The sequence below is a fragment of the Ranitomeya imitator genome, chromosome 3, assembly GCF_032444005.1.
Source record: "Ranitomeya imitator isolate aRanImi1 chromosome 3, aRanImi1.pri, whole genome shotgun sequence".
In the NCBI taxonomy this organism is placed as follows: domain Eukaryota; kingdom Metazoa; phylum Chordata; class Amphibia; order Anura; family Dendrobatidae; genus Ranitomeya; species Ranitomeya imitator.
The window spans coordinates 152,825,251-152,842,859 of record NC_091284.1 but is presented as its reverse complement, the minus strand read 5'-3'; the positions used below and the strand labels follow the sequence as shown (position 1 = coordinate 152,842,859).

The 17,609-nt window shown below is 39.6% G+C and overlaps 1 protein-coding gene across 1 annotated transcript in view; it reads left to right on the top strand.

Annotated features, from left to right (window-relative positions):
• MXRA5 (matrix remodeling associated 5) overlaps window positions 1-17,609 on the top strand; it is a 159,966-nt gene that overhangs the window by 129,115 nt on the left and 13,242 nt on the right. The window contains exons 3-5 of the mRNA XM_069761567.1: window positions 6,094-6,223; window positions 10,153-10,543; window positions 11,578-16,395. Of these exons, the coding sequence (XP_069617668.1) occupies window positions 6,094-6,223; window positions 10,153-10,543; window positions 11,578-16,395 (5,339 nt within the window). The remainder of the gene's footprint in view (window positions 1-6,093; window positions 6,224-10,152; window positions 10,544-11,577; window positions 16,396-17,609) is intronic.

The window sequence follows — 17,609 nt, the reverse complement described above, 5'->3', positions numbered from 1 at the left end:
AGGTCACAGTGTAACCCTGGCCTTATTCTATATGCAAATTAAGGTGCTCAGTGCACACTTGGCATGACCGAACACTCAGTGCATTTTTCCTTCCCTCAATTATCATGCCTTGTTTCATCCCTGCAGTATTCCTGTCAATTAAGTGTTGCCCTGGACAGAAACCTCTGGTACACTGAAATATGATGTGGCTTCAGGACATAGAGCCCATTGTTCTCTTTGGGGTGACCGTTTATTACACTGATCAGTGTATCGATCTAGTGAATGGCTGCAGCACAGAGAAGAGAGGATTGTAATCACATGATTTCTCCGCAGTCACACAATGTGAATGCATGTCTGACGTTTCTTTCTGAAAACAGCTGCTCTGACCAGGCAAGCACAGTCAATCACTTCACAGCATGGTGGCAAGGCCTGCTCAGCAATGGTTAGGGTGCACTAAGGCTACGTTCACACTAGCGTTGTGCGCCTCTGCGTCTGCGACGCAACGCACAACGCACGCAAAACGCGGCAAAAACGTACGCAAAAACGCTGCGTTTTGTGACGCATACGTCGGTTTTTGCCGAAAATCGGACGCAAGAAAAATGCAACTTGTTGCGTTTTCTTGGTCCGACGCTTGCGGCAAAAAAGACGCATGCGTCGCACAACGCAACAAACAAAAACGCATGCATCCCCCATGTTAAGTATAGGGGCGCATGACGCATGCGTCGCCGCTGCGTCGCCGACGCAAATCCAACGCACATTAGCTTAACGCTAATGTGAACGTAGCCTAAGCCATCAGCCATGGCTAGGGTGCAGAGAGCTATTAGCCATGGAAAGAGTGCAGTGCACTGTCAGTTAAGTGTAGGGTGTAGTGAGGATTTGACCATGGTTAGGGTTCAGTAAGCTTTCGAGCATGGATAGAGTGCAGTCAGTTCTTAGCAATGGCTAGGATGCAGTTAGCTGTTGGCAGCGTGTAGGGTGCAGTGAGTTGTAATCAATGGCTAGGGTGCAGTGAGCTGTTGGTCACAGCTAAGGTGCAGTGAATTGTCAGCCAATGCCAGGGTGCAGTGAGCTATCAGTTATGGCTAGGGTGCAGGGAGCTGTGGACCATGGCTAGGTTGCAGTCAACAACGTAGTTTGCATATAGAATCTAGAACGTTTTCTGAATAACAATGGCAGTCAAAATTACAGTACAGGAATGATTTTTTATAGAGACCTCTATAAAGTCCTCTATATAACTAAAAAATGTAGCAAATAAGGGCAAAGCTTCACAGGTGTAAGCCTAACCTTTATAGAAACAAAATACAGAAGCAGCACTCCAGAAATAGTGCAAATTAGAGGACTATAATAGCCAAAGTGAAGATACTATAACTACATATATCATAGTAATACATATACATAAATATACACTGTATATATGTATCTATACAGTGCTCAGCATAAATGAGTAAACCCCAACTTATTTGTCAGAAAACATATAGCTCCCTTTTAGAATCAACATTTTGATAGGATACCATCATATAAAATACTCCCACAAATGTGGGCAATTGATAGCAAACAAGATTTGATATTTGGCATACACAAAAATTATTTTTCCTAAGAGAAATGGTAGTCATAAGTGATATCCACGAAGGAAGCTGTGAGGTCTCGAGTTCCCGCCGCTCCCCAGGTGTCAAACCACCTCTGCTGCGGTCTCCCATTCTTCTCTAGCCGCAGTTGAGCCTGCTCAGTGGAGACGTCGGTCCCAGCGTCTGGCTAAGGCAGATACTGTGCGCTTGGTTACTGCTGCCCTTCCAGGCTCAGCCATTGTAGCCAGTACTGGTCAGCGGCAAGCAGACGTTTTTGGGACTAAGTCCTGCTTTTCTCCTTCTGAGCATGCCCAAGGGAAGACCTCTCATTGGAGGTCAGGGGTCACATGCTCAGGTCCTGTTGCAGCTCCTATTGTTCCACTAGGAAGGTCCTGAAGAAGCTTTAAAAGGTATGCATGGCTGCACGGCTATGAGCTAGTATCAATTGTGTTTGGCTGTTGCCAGTGGATAATCTACCACTCAGTCATATGTGGAGAGTCTGTTTAGCTCTGGGGCTGTACACTCAGGCAGGCAGCTAGCGTCAGTGGGGGCAATTAGCCTTAGCTTAGCATCAGGTTCCGTCATGTGTGCGGTTAGCACAGAAGAGTTCCAGAGCAAGCACAACCCTAGTTAGGGTAATAGTTTTCTGTGTACAGCGTGACTCTGTGAAGCAACAGAGGTCGCTTTAATTTCACACGTGGTGAGGTGCAGGTATCTCTGCACAGTGGACCCCGGTCTGCGAACGCACCTCCTGTCTATCTCTCATTACTCGGTGCGTTCCACTAGCCCTTACAGAAGCTACTCCAAAAGCCCATCCACAGAAAAGCCTGCCTGCAATTTGACCGGTTCCATGATGAAAATATGAGGCTACTGGAGCTATATGCTCTGGTGTAATGAGATCAAGATAAATGTGTAACTGTTGCATTTCTGAAGATGAACAGTATGAAAGTGAATCAGTAGCCAAATGTCTCCTGATCTGAACCAACCAACCACCTATGAGGAATTTAGAAGAAACAATTTGAGCATCATTCTCCGTCCAGACTTGATGCTGTCCTTGAAAAACATGAAGGTTATACAAAATACTAAATGTAGTTATTTTTAATGTGGGGTGTATTCATTTTTGCAACAACTTTGTGTAAAACTAAAGATTTTGTAAGGAAAGCTAGTGTTATGGGTTAAAAAATGTTCTATGAAACAGAGTCTTATAAACATTTTGGAAATTCTTGTTGTGTTCAGTGAGATGTTGATTAAATTCTTATTTTTCACAGGGGTGTACTCATTAACCCTGAGCACTGTATATGTACACTGATGAGCAAAAAGGGTAACAATGTTTTGAACTTTTGACTTTCAAGCTCCATATCTCACCATCCGCTACTGCTTTGAATGTCAGACTACCATCTTTTTATAGACAATCATCTTGGCTATTTCATACATACATTTGACTTGCAGTTATTTAACATATGATTAGTTATGCAGATTCATGTCATGTCACTGTATTGTTACTGTTTTGCTCCTGATGGTGAAAAAATCTTTTTCAAACTGTATGCTACAAAGTACAGCCTGGTCTCACATTTCCTAATAGCTCAGTGTGTTATTAAGTTGATTGCCAAGTGAAAGGTCACTGATTCAAATTGAGGAGCAGCCATGAAGAAGATTTCCCTAGAATAGAGAAACAGCATCATCCAGCTCATCGATATTGGTCTCTCGGCAAAGAAAATAGCCACACTGCATAATGTGAGTGCCATGACAGTTGGAAGAATGCAAAATTAAGTCCATCTATCCATTCAAAAGCCAAGAGGTGGAAGATCAGGCAAAATACGGAGTCAACATGTCGGCTCATCACAAGGTCTATCAGATATGGCGCGAAAAAAAACAGCAGTGGAGGTGGCTTGTATGCTTCATAATAGTGGTATCACAAACGTCTATGCACGCACCATGCGACACACGTTACACAAGTCTGGAATGGTGGTTCAAAAAAAAGTTGAAGAATCCTGTACTTCAATATACCGTATATACTCGAGTATAAGCTGACCCGAGTATAAGCCGACCCCCCTAATTTTGCCACAAAAAAATGGGAAAACTTATTGACTCGAGCATAAGCCTAGGGTGGAAATGCAGCATTTACCGGTGAAATATAGTGCTCTGCACCGTTCATTATTGCCCCATAGCTGTGCCATATAGTGCTCTGCACCGTTCATATTGCCCCATACAGTGCTCTGCACCGTTCTTATTGCCCCATACAGTGCTCTGCACCATTCATATTGCCCCATACAGTGCTCTGCACTGTTCATATAGCCCCATACAGTGCTCTGCACCATTCATATTGCCCCATACAGTGCTCTGCACCATTCATATTGCCCCATACAGTGCTCTGCACCGTTCATATTGCCCCATACAGTGCTCTGCACCGTTCATATAGCCCCATACAGTGCTCTGCACCATTCATATTGCCCCATACAGTGCTCTGCACCGTTCATATTGCCCCATACAGTGCTCTGCACCGTTCATATTGCCCCATACAGTGCTCTGCACCGTTCATATTGCCCCATACAGTGCTCTGCACCGTTCATATTGCCCCATACAGTGCTCTGCACTGTTCATATAGCCCCATAGATGCTCCACATAAATCTGTGCCGCTGCTGCAATAAAAAAAAAAAAAAACACATACTCACCTCTCTTGATTGCAGCTCCCGGCGTCTCGTTCCGGCGTCCGGTCCCGGCGTCTCTCTGCTCTGACTGATCAGGCAGAGGGCGCCGCGCACACTATATGTGTCATCGCGCCCTCTGACCTGCACAGTCAGAGCAGAGACGCTGGGAAGATGGAGCGGCGCCCGGCGGCTGGAACGCGGACAGGTGAATATTACATACTTACCTGGTCCCGTCGTCCGGCTCCTTCTCCCGGACAGCTGTCTTCGGTGCCGCAGCTTCTTCCTCTATCAGCGGTCACCGTTACCGCTGATTAGAGAAATGAATAGGCGGCTCCACCCCTATGGGAGGTGGAGCCGCTTTCATTTCTCTAATGAGCGGTCCCACGTGACCACTGAAGAGGGGAAGAAGCTGCAGCACAGAAGACTGTGGGACGGCAGGGACAGCGCCAGGATCGCTGGGACTAGGTAAGTATACCTCAGCGCCCTCAGCCCCTCACCCGCCGACCCTGCCACCCACCTTGACTCGAGTATAAGCCGAGAGGGACACTTTCAGCCCAAAAATTTGGGCTGAAAATCTCGGCTTATACTCGAGTATATACGGTAATCATATGAAGCGTTGAATTGAGTTTGCAAAATAGTACAAAGTATGAAAAGTGAATAATATAAGACTGAAAACGGATGATTTGGAGGGATGAGAGGAAAGCCTCTGAGGTAGGCTCTCATGGGTGCACATTGGTCTGGAAGAAACAAAGGGAAAAAGGGGCTAATTGATTGAGAAAATGAAGAAACTGGCAAGTTTGGTGAAGCCTGATGTTATGGGGTTATTTCACAGCCAAAGCCTTTGGATACTTGACCAGGATCAATGATAGTCTCAATGCTGAACTATATGCGAGTATCTTTCATAGTTACTTCATACACTCGAGAACTATGGGTATGAAAAGGATGACATAGTGTTCAAGCAGGACAATGACCCGAAGCATTGGCAAAGAAATAGTTTAATGACAACAAAATAGATGTGCTGGATTGGCCCCCACAGTCCCCATACCTCAACCCAATTGAACACTTGTGGGTAGAGTTGAAGAATAAACTGCGTATATACCCTAGTGAGTCGACCAGTATGCACCAACTATAGAAACGTGTAGAAGACACCTGGGATCAGATTTTGGTCAAGGCATGCTTGAATGTGATTGAGAGCATTCCCTGAAGTATTCAGGCAATGTTAAGAGCCAAAGGTGGATTTACAAAATACTGATAAAATAATACAAATTTAAATTTAGATTTTTAGGAGCAAAGCAGTAATCATGCAGTGACATCACAAGAATCTGTATAAGGTAACATTCACATTAGCGTTGTTGGGCGCAGCGTCGGTGACGGATACCGACGCATGCGTCATGCGCCCCTATATTTAACATGGGGGGCGCATGGACATGCGCCGGTATGCGTTGTATTGCTTTTTACAACGCATGCGTCATATTGACGCGGAGACAGGGCGCAGAGGACGCTACTTGTAGCGTTTTCCCTGTGCCAAAATTCCTGCTCTGTACGATCTCATGACAACTCATGCATCGCAAAATGCTGCGTTGTGTACATGCATTGTTGATTGCGTCGCCGACGCTGCGCCCAACAACGCTAATGTGAATGTAGCCTAACTAATCATATGATAAACAGTAGCAAATCAAATTTAAGTATGAGATAGACAAGATGATTGTCTATAAAATGATAGTCGTTTCATGCCAGAAACAGCAGTGGATGGCGAGATATGGAGCCCGAAAGTCAAAAGTTCTGAACATTGTTACCCTTTTGCTTGTCTGTATAGATATCTACAGTATATATAAACACACACACAAAAATACGTAAACCCTAAATAATCTCATTAGCTGAACATTGCTGTTTATATACAGGTTCAACAGCATCCAGTCCGTCCCTGAGCATGCATTCTCTGGATTATTAAAACTTGAGATGCTTCTGATGCATAGCAATGATATTCAAAATATTCCCAATGGGGCTTTCAAAGACTTAAGTTCCCTGCAGGTAACATATGCATTTTCCATTTTTCTTCATACCAATAGTTCAATGTTTTGTAATGTTCAGGATTTATAATGTATCATAACAGTATGATCCCATGTTACCACGGTAATAAATGCCCCTGATGCTATTTCTATGGATAAGGATTGAGTGTGATGACTTATTTTATTTTCTTGATAAAAAAGCTTATTTCATGCAGCTTGCATTGATACTGTTCCAAGGGTATTATCTGCATGGATGTGATGGCTCATTGGTTAGCCCTGTTCTATAGGTATTATGTGCATGCAATTTGTAGGTACTTCTTAGGTTTGTATGAATTTCCTCCATAACTATGATCTCCTGTCAGCATCGGCAGCCAGCCGCTGTATGAACCTGTGAGCAGCGAACGGCCACTATACAGAGGAGGGAACGATGAAAGCACAAATACTGCCACTGCAGGGGCTGAGAGCACTAACAATGACAATGTGTGTGCACGTTCTCATCCCACTACTGTCAGCATTGGCCACTCGCTGGTTTGTTGTCCTGTGTGCAGCAAGCGGCCACTGCAGACAAGCAAAGGGCATGAGCCGGGAACAGTATGCAGTGACCTTGTGAGTGCTCTCTGTGTATGCAATGTCAGTGTGTGCAGGATAGGGGTTTCAGATTGGGCAACGCTCCAACGGAAATGCTTTGAAATTTTCAGAATCTACAGTGCAAGTAAGATTTTTTTTAGTCCCCCATATGAATGTCTGAAAAGTTCAATTTGAGATTTGGAGTTCACAGATTCCCTTTAAGTGCACTCCAACGCTCAAAAAAATATTATTAAGTATTATTAACTCCTTCATGACTTTGTTTTCTATTCACTTTCGTTTTTACCTCCCCTTATTTCAAGTGCCATATCTTGTTTATTTTTTTCATCCCCATAGCCTTATGTTGGCTTTGTTTTTGTGGGAGAAGTTGCACTTTTGAATGATGCCATTCATTTTATCATGTAATGCAATAGAAAGCATGAACAAAAATTCCATGTGCATTGAAATTGCAAAAAAAGTCAAATTTCACAATAGTATTTTTGCTTTTTTATTTACCATGTTCATTGTATGGTAAAACTGACCTGCTAATATGATACTCCAGGTAAGTACATGTACACTGATGCCAAACACGTATAGCTTTTTTTATTTGAGTAGTAGAAAATTTGTAGAAATTTGAACAAAAAATGTTTTGCTTTTGTTGCCATTGTCCAAGACCTGTAACGTTTCCATTTTTCATGATATGCGGTTGTGTGAGGGCTTATTTTTTTGAGCTGATGTTTTTTTCATATCATTTTGGGGTAGCTACGATGATTTGATAACTTTTTATTGTATTTTATTGCAATGTTATGACAGCCAAATAAACAATTCAGGCATTTAAATTATTTTCCGTTACAATGTTTACTGATCAGATTAATTGTATTAAATATTTTTTGATAGATCGGACTTTTACGAACGCAGCAATAGCAAAATATATGCATTGTTTTAAAACAGTTTTATTTTTAATAAGTCAAAAGGGTAGTAATTTCAACGTTTGTGTTCTTTAATTTTTTTCATATTTCGGAAAACTTTTTTTCACTTTTACTGTATTAAACAGTCTTGTTTGGGGACCTGAAGCTGCGATCATCAGATTGCCTGTGTAATACATAGCCAATGGGTGGGATGAATGACGCACTTCCAGCTGCTGCATGTTGCTTGGATTTTTGGAGGATTTTTATTCCTCTATTTGTGGATTTGCTTTTAAGTTTAGTGTTAGGACTCGCAAGTGTGAGGACCCTTGACGCGGGTTACGAGCTTGCATATCTTGGCCAAAATATTGACCAATACCTAATATATTATGCATATACTTTGTTTTATTTTTTTTGCACTTCATTTTTCAGGCTGCAGCCATGCCCAGCATTTTTTGTCTTGCAAACTAGGGCGTCTGTTCTCATGGGATGCACTTTTAGTGTTGGGCAGCTCACCTAATCTAATAGTATGGGTGTCACTAATAAGCTTTAAGCCAGATACCGTGCATTACCTTTGTGTGACCAGTGCCCTATACAAGCCGCTTTTGTGCAATTTAATACTAAGCAATCACCCCTCCATAAATTAGCAGGTTGTGAGTGGTAGTCTTATCAGTGTTTTGCACCTGTGTTGCCACCATCTTTAATACATGGGTTGGCTGCATCCTGAGAATGCATTGGTTCTGAGACCTGGGCAGGAAAACACTGCTGCCCCTTATTTGCTGAGTTAATTCGTGAATTTATGGAGGATTTTTATTCCTCTTTTTGTGGTTTTGCTTTTAATTTTTTTTAAACATTTCATAATGTTCTCCATGGATCTTTGCTGTTACCTAGAAATTTTCTCACAACTTCTTTAGAATAATCCCAAGCCCTTTTCTCAACAGCTTGAATTTTTATTTCAAACACGTCGTAATTAGTGTCCGAATATACAGAGCCACAAAAATGCATTCCTCCAGATTTTGCTTAGGATAGTCCTTGATAGTCCTTTCTTTCAGTAGCGCTTTCACAAGCTGCTTCATCAGTCCAAGCCTGATGTGGAGAACTTGAGTCCAGGTTGCAAAGATGTTCTCTTTGGCCAACTTTTTTCACCCCAGTGATTTGTCCTATCCTGACGGTCCCATTCATACAAAAAGCATAAGTACTTTGTGTATCCTCCTTGCTGCCCTTGGAGCAAAGAGGAAACTTTCAAATCCCCACAAATTGACCATCCATGATCATCATAGTTAACTTTATTGAAAATAAAGTCTAAATTCTCACAGCTTTCCTTCAAGTGCACAGAATGCCCTTGAGAGATTATAGCATATTTGCTGCCATTGTGCAGTAGCACAGCTTTCAGACTTTTAGGATGAATCTCTACTCATTCACATTTTACTCAATAAAAATTTTTTCATGCAGCCCAGTAATATCACCACAATACACTATAGAACTGTCTTGAGATAAGCAATGTAAGGAATTCCATTTCTCTGCTTCTGTATCATGGGAAATCATTTCTAGCTAATCTAATGTCAATAAAATCATCCAACAAAGGTCACGCAAAGGGGTCAAAGTATGTGCAAGAAAAAGCCTATGGAGTCAGTGTTTATGAAAAAACTGTATGTGGTGGAATCTTTTCAAAATTTTTAACAATCTAAAGTATATAAAACAAATCTCTTTTTACAGATTGTCAAAGTTAGTGTTGCACAAATTATATGGTAATAGAGAAAAAACATAGCATGGCTAAGAATGTGGAAACCTCTAGCTGCAAAAGGACCACCACTACTCGGACCAGCCATCCGTGTAGAGGCACTTACCTTTGGGGATGAAGTGGAGGGTATAATGGAAAATACTGTATTTCACATCATTTAGCTCAGTCACAGCAGGATAATGTTATCTCTGACACGAGACCATCAGTTTGAGTCAGTTTTCTGCAAAGAGCTGTATCTCTGATCAGAAATGTCTAAAAGGGATAATTTTTGGAACATTTTTTAATTGTGCAAAACATAAAAAGCCTGAATTAGTATTGTGTTACTAAATGGATTGTTGGTTATTGCCAGGTTACCATCTATTTCTATAATGAGGTCACATTCACATTACACAGGCTGTGTTGTGCTAATGAGATTGAAAGGGGTTGGATGCAGTTCTAGGAGACCTAAGAGTGTTACACGTTCTTTCAGAGCAGTTACAGGCTTTGCTGTTTGCAGCTAGTTGATTAGTCGCAAATCACATTTTTGTTTAAATTCTTTGAACCTGGCAAATGTGAATTTCAAAAGATTTGATCATCTCGATCTGAAATAAAATTTAGGTTAACTTAATTGTTTGTATAGAAATCTTACTTGTTTTGTTTCTCTCAAAATTCATTAATCTTTATCTGTATTACTACTGGTTAAAATAGAGATTAAATGAATTGTTTTTTACAAATGGTTTTCTTGTTTTGTTTTCCCTAAAGGTTTTTAAAATGAGCTACAACAAGCTGAAAGTGATTACCAGCCACACATTTCATGGAGTTTCTGGTTTAACCAGACTACATGTTGATCATAATAAAGTTGAATTCATACATCCCAATGCGTTCAATGGACTAACTGCCTTAAGACTGCTTCATCTAGAAGGGAACTTGCTTCAGCAACTGCATGCCAACACCTTCTGCACTTTTAATTTTTTGGGCTACTTCAGGCAATCTACATTGAAGCATCTTTATTTATCGGACAACATGATTCAGATGCTTCCAGCCGACATGATCCAAACAATGCCATTACTAGAGAACTTATATCTTCATGGCAACCCTTGGGCCTGTGATTGTCAATTAAATTGGTTACTCGAATGGGATGAGCAGTCCAATGGTAAGTGTTTTTTGTAATAACTTTGACAGGTTTAGGCAGCTTTATTCTTAGTTTTCTGTTTTGCCATGTGACAATGAGGCTTGTGACTGAAGCTTTTGGCTGGATGATAGAGCCATGTTTTATAATGTGTGGCTGACTTAAAGTCTACCCCACTTTCTATATCTGTAAATATGACTGTAATTCAGGAGAATGTACAATAATTGTTTTTCTAAATTCATTGCTAAGAACGACATTCTGCTTCTAAATAGCAATACATTCCAGATTTTACAACAGAAACTGTATGTATTATTACATAGAACTCTTAGACCTGATGAGGCCAGTGTTCTTACTTTGAAAATCTATGTAAGTATAATCCTTTTGGAATGTTTCCATGAGTAATATGAAAATGAACATTGCATGAGATCAGGTGTAGCTGGATTCTTAAAATGTTCATTGAAATTTAAAGATAATACAAGCATTCTGACATTGATTTTCAAAGTCAGTACACCGGTCTTATCGGGATATTAATTATATGGTGTATACAGTTTGCAATGTGAAATCTAGTGACAGATTTACTTTCAACTTTTATTATCGACAAATAATTAACTTTCAAACTGCACATTACATTTTCTGAAGATCGAAAAGATGACAACAATATCTATCATGAAGGCAAATCATGAAGTGTTTCATCTGGATCTGGTAGAAGAAGTTGTTAGTGTTATAATTGCGTGTTGTCACTAAGTGCACTTGTGGTCATCTATAGTAATTTACAACAGGTGTAGGAGAAACCTCACCCACTAATTATGTCTAGACATAGCCTCCAACAATGCGGCAGCGGCAGGCATCAAGGACTAATTGAGTGCATTAGTTTTCTGGTAAAATCTTGGTGTTACCCCAAAGTGGTGCACTAATTCGCCTGCAGCCTCCTAACTGTGGTGCTGTACCTTCGAGACAATGCTGGCTTTCATCTCATTATATCCAATTGTACGATAAATATTGTTTATGCTTTTAATTTTATAATGATAAAAATGTAATTATTTTTCATATCGTTCTAGGTGTGTTAAAGTGCAAGAAAGACAGATCATATGAAAACGGACAACTGTGTGCTATGTGTTCTAGCCCAAGACATCTACAAAACCAAGAAATTCAAGGTTTGAAAGACATGTCCTGTACTCGACCCACTATTTCTTCACCGTTAAGGATAAACAGCACTGAGGATAACTCTGAAGACGATGACACCGAGCTTCAATTGTTAGAGTTAAATAAAGATTTTGTTGGTCAAATTATTTTAAATATGACCGATGAGCATGGAAACCTAGTTAATTTGGATTGTCAAGTGAAGAAAACTGAAGACTATAGCAAAATTCAGTGGAGCCAACTTCATCAAGAAGAAATTGATGTTAATGCAACCTTTACTTTGGATTTTGAATGTCCAATGACTCGGGAAAACTATGAAAAATTATGGAAACTCATAGCCTACTACAGTGAGGTTCCTGTGAAGTTGGAACGAGAACTCCAGTTTACAGACAGCACTAAACTAACGTACAGATATAAACAGAATCTGGATCAAGATTCATATTATTACACGGGAGTTCGAGCTGTAATATCAGCTGAACCTGAATGGGTGATGCAAACTGCCATCAAGATTCAGCTGAATAGAAGAAAGAGCACTGCCAAGAAAGTTACCCTGTCTTTCTCCACACAGTTCTCCCAGTCGATTCACACAAAAGAGATTCAAGATCCAAAGAATAGCTGGGTCATGATTAATAGAAGTGAAAACACCAAAACGTCATATAGTGTCATTAAAGGAAGTGTCTGCCAAATGGCCTGCCATGTAAAGTCTTCTGAAACACCAATTATAGAATGGAGTTTCCCAGATGGAACAACATTAAAAGCTCCATACATTGATCGAGATAGCAGATATTCTATATCAGCAAGTGGACAGTTAATGATAAAAGAAGCAAATTTCCAAGATTCTGGAATCTATCACTGTATTGCACAAGTAAAGCATGAGGTTGACACCTTGGCTGTAAGAGTGTTGGTGCAGCCTCCATCCAACGAGATATCTGAAAGCAACATTAAAGTGGTCACTAAAACTTTTGGAGAGGCTGTTACTCTACCATGTAGTGCAGTGGCAAATCCCAGCGCCAAAGTAAATTGGATTTTACCAAGCAATAACATTATTAGTTCAGGGACAAATAAAACAGGTGTATATTTATCAATGAATGGGTCATTGCTAATTCCAACTGTAAAACTTACAGATAGTGGCCTTTATAGGTGTATAGCTCTCAATCAATATGGAGCAGATCACTACAGTGTGCAGGTAGCAATCCTAAGAAAGTTCTCCGAGCAATTAAATAGAGTAACAATAATAAAGAAACGGCCTATGGTAAAGGTTTCTTCAAAGCCCACATATGATCTGATAGATGATGATAGGGGATCTGGGGAGAGAGATGTAGAAGAAGAAACAAAAAAATACAATGTTCAAGACAAAATACAATCTGAAAAAGATAAAAGTTCTAGTGTTCAAGGCAAAAATGCTAGAAAAGACAGGAAAAAAATTAATTCCTGGAAAAATACAGGTAAGGATGAAGACAGCAATATAGCAGAAGGCAGACGGAAATTTGAATCTAGAAGAAGAATAATAGGGGGTAATAAGCAGATTGATCCAAAGAAATGGGCCACTATTTTGGCTAAAGTTAGAGAGAGAAATAATTTGAAAACTACTGATGTTCCTCTTCTAACCACCCCAAGAGCTGTGACTATCCCCTCCTACAAGCATAAAGACACAACTCCTTTGATATCTGAACCACTGTCTACAATTACAGACGAAGCAAACAACCTGGTGGAAGCGTCAGCAGATGACGATTTATTATATATAACTTCATCTCCAAAAGTGACCAAAACACAATATCAAAACCTAACAACCCAGGTGGACAGTGATTTGGCAGCATCTAAGGAAGATGTGGATGATTATAGTGAAGTTCCATTTGTAGAGGAGATCCAAGGGGAAACAACAACAGAATCTTCTATCATAGTTAATACTTTAAGTGCAAATCCTATAATATCAACTATTGAAAATCTAGATATAGAAGATTCCATTTATTCTACAGATGAGGAAGATTTTAAAGCTTTCACTGAAGATGATACAGGCATAGAACGTGTTGATCCAACAAATGGCATTGAAACTGGAACTTTTCAAACTGATTATAGTCCAGAACAGCAACAACACTTTGTGGATGAAGACCCTACTTCAATCTCAACTAACAGAATTACTGCTATGACAATTACTGAAATTGATGAAACAGAAGATGTTGAAATGGCTACAACACCAAGCTATGACACCACACAACATAATGCAGATGAAATATTGAATCATAAATATCCAACATCCCCTGAAATTAATGAAAATGACCAAAATGTTTATTTACAAGTGGACAATACCATGTCTCCTCCATTTCCATCTGAATCTACTATTCCAGAGTATGATCAGATAGTCTCTAAAGCCATAGATGGTATTATGCCTAAAACAAATGACATTCTTTATGCGACATCACCTCCTCTTGCAAATACTCCTGATTCAGATGTCAGGTTATCTATTCCCATCACCTCTATACTGCTTGAAGAAGTACCTACCACAGAAAATGACATTAATAACCTATACAGTGCAAATTATCCAGACTCCTCAATAGAAACAAATCAACCTTTATGGATTACAACGAGTCCACACACTTTAGTAACAACCCCAGAAACAACTAGTAGGGCTATGCCGATTACCACACAAGAAACAACTACAACAGCCTTTACAACAAATACCTATATTCAGTATTCTAGGAGAAGAAACAATGGAAGACGAAAGTTCCGACCAAACAGATTCCGACACCGCCAAAACAAAATTCATTCCACAGTGTCTTCTGCACAAAGTGATTTAAATTTGGTAACTCCGAAAAACACAATACCTGAACAGGAAAAGAACATAAGAGTTTTGTCAAATAAAGACAATATTGCGCACCAGCCTAGGGTAACTACACACCAAACACATATTCAGTCAACTCGCATAATGCTTCTATCATCAGAAAAGGATAAACAGATTGCATCTATTACTCCCACAGCAAAAGTGTCATATACAACACAAACATCTGTCACAGTGGCGGAAATTCCACTTGTTCCCCCAGTTATAGCAAATGAGACTTTGGAGTCTGTAGATATCAAAGATACCAAAGAATTATACATATTAAAATCTGTTGATGAATCAGAAAAAGAGAATAACATTGAAACTGTTAATGTCCCAAATACAAAGAGCACCACAACAGAATCACCAAAACCGTATGTCCATCAATATTGGCAACCTACAACATCTGAAACTGATATTTCAGAAGATACTGAAATAGAACTTACAGAACCTGTGCCTTCCTTTATAACAGAATCTCCAGTGCTTCTTACAACAGAACCTCCAACATTACCCACTCATCCTTTTAAAACCCACAGTCCCGTGAAATATGCAATTATTACCCCAAAAGATACATATAGGCAGTCAAAAACGGAGCAACCAACTCAAAAAACATCAACTGCTCTTATTAAAGACACATATTATCAAAGAACGTCCCACAATTATCAATCAAATACAGCAACACTTAGTCAGTCATTTAAGCAGATTGTAACACCCAATCCTGGAAAATATGTGACAGTTCAACCAGTTACAAAATTTTTTTTTGCCCCTACTAAACATGTCTACATGACTTCTCCGAGCATGCAGCATGTACCAATACAGCCTTTTGTTCCTAAGACCAAATATCACGAAATTATAAATCCAATTTCACCAACCAAGGGTACTAAGTTATTTCAATCAAGTACTCTTCCTTCAAAGATAAATGAGCTAGATTCCTATTCTTCCAACCAGAATAAAGTGTTTGTGGAGTCTAAAAAGGAACAATTTAAAGACACCTATGGTGTAAAATCGAACAACAGCCTGCCTTTTAACCCAAAGTATCATCATCAACCTCGAGTAGTGAACAACTACCATCTTGGAATAGTTCCACCATACTATAACCCCAGCAGAGGAAATATTAGACCCCCTCACATTGGAACCAATGGGCCTATACGGTACTATGTTACAAATCAGCCTATTATAATAACCAATAAACCTGAAATAACAGCTTATACTGCACATACAATGCAAAATGTCCCAGAAAAGAAGCAGATCACTCCACAGATGTCCACAACTACTCCAGTAACAACCACTACTACAGTTATTCCAATATACAGACAAAGACAAGTGACACCAAATAAATTTACTCAGGGTCCGAGAATAACACCCCATTACAGACCATATGGAAATAACTTTATAACTGATAATAAAGGTGCCTCAGTACGAATCCCTTATTATGGAAATCCATACAACATCAATCCAAGAATACCATATCGTTTTAATAGAACTAGGCTTTTTCAGTTTACGGTTACAGCTAAGCCTATTCCCTCAACTAATTTAGCCCCAGTGAATGCAAATAAAAAAGTCTGGACAACAGTGGCAAGCACAATAAAAACCACTCATTCCCCTGCTCAAGTAGTTACCCGGGCATTTACCACAACCACATCTTCAACAACCCCAGCTTTCTTTGGGCAAAGTCGAACATCTCAGCCAAGTTCTACCACCCAGCCATTGTGGCATTACATTAATGCTAATCAAAAGCCTCGTCTTACCTCCAATAATGTTGAATCAACAGAGCAAATCAACAAAGTCCAAGAGATCAAACCCAATATTGTGGCCACTGGATACCAGCTTGTATCTGTACCATATGGATTGGATGCTGTTTTTCCATGTGAAACTACTGGAGAACCTAAGCCGTTAATTACTTGGACAAAACTTGCAACAGGTAATACATGCAACGAGTCTTTAAGGGAAAGTTTCATCAATGGCATACTGTTACATCAGGTTTTATGTCCTATTAAAAAATGTTGTTTTTTTTAAAATACGTTCCATACAAATAAATAAATTACACTGACCACGGGCTTTTCTAGACTCACGTTTCCTATTCTTTCAGGAAATGCACATGATCATTAGCAACAGTAGACTGACTCAGACCCTATATTTTGTATTGAGGCATATAATAAGCAAGTGCTGAGATCATTGTGAAAGGAAAAAGGAACAGGACGGGCAGAGATTTCACCTGCTGTGTTATCAGCTGTGTATAGACGTGTTACTTTTCATTATAACCATGTGTGATGGCAATGAGACTTCAGAAAAGTCTTTTCTACAAAACAGGAAGTATGAGTCTAAAATAGTCCCCATGGCCAGTGTGAAAAGTGCAAGAATTTGTATTTTTATGTAAAAAAAAAAGCATAAAAAAAATGATCAACTTTAGCAAATATGATTTTCACATAAAAGCATGATTTAAACATGAGGCTATAGACTGATGATTGATGCCTTTTATACATGTACTGTACACAGTACACTAAAAAAACATAAATGAATGAATAAAAAGTCAAACCAAACTGTGCTATTTGTTGAAGGATCAAGTCCAGGAAGCAAAAAATAAGAAAAACTGTTGCTGTTTTGCGCCAACTGTAATGGAACATTAAGTGAAAAAAACAGCAATTTGGTGCATTACATACAATATAGAAATTATACCTTTGATCTGAGATATATCCCTCGAAAAATCTTTTTCATAGTGTTTTTATCATATTCTTACTTAACAAATATGAATTATTGTAATAGCCAACACTGTCTCTCCTGAGCAACCCAATGTCTATAGGAACACTGACAACAATTATGCTGCAGCACTCCTATTTTGGTGAATGCCGTCTATAAGACTTCTTAAAAAGGTGACAGAAAAGATGACAAAAGATTTCATGAAGTGTTTACGAATAGTGATGAGCGAATATACTCGTTACTCGAGATTTCCCGAGCATGCTCGAGTGACCTCCGAGTATTTTTTAGTGCTCGGAGATTAAGTTTTCCTCACCTCAGCTGAATGATTTACATCTCTTAGCCAGCTTGATTACATGTGGGGATTCCCTAGCAACCAAGCAACCCCCACAAGTACTTATGCTGGCTAACAGATGTAAATCATTCAGCTGCGGCGATAAA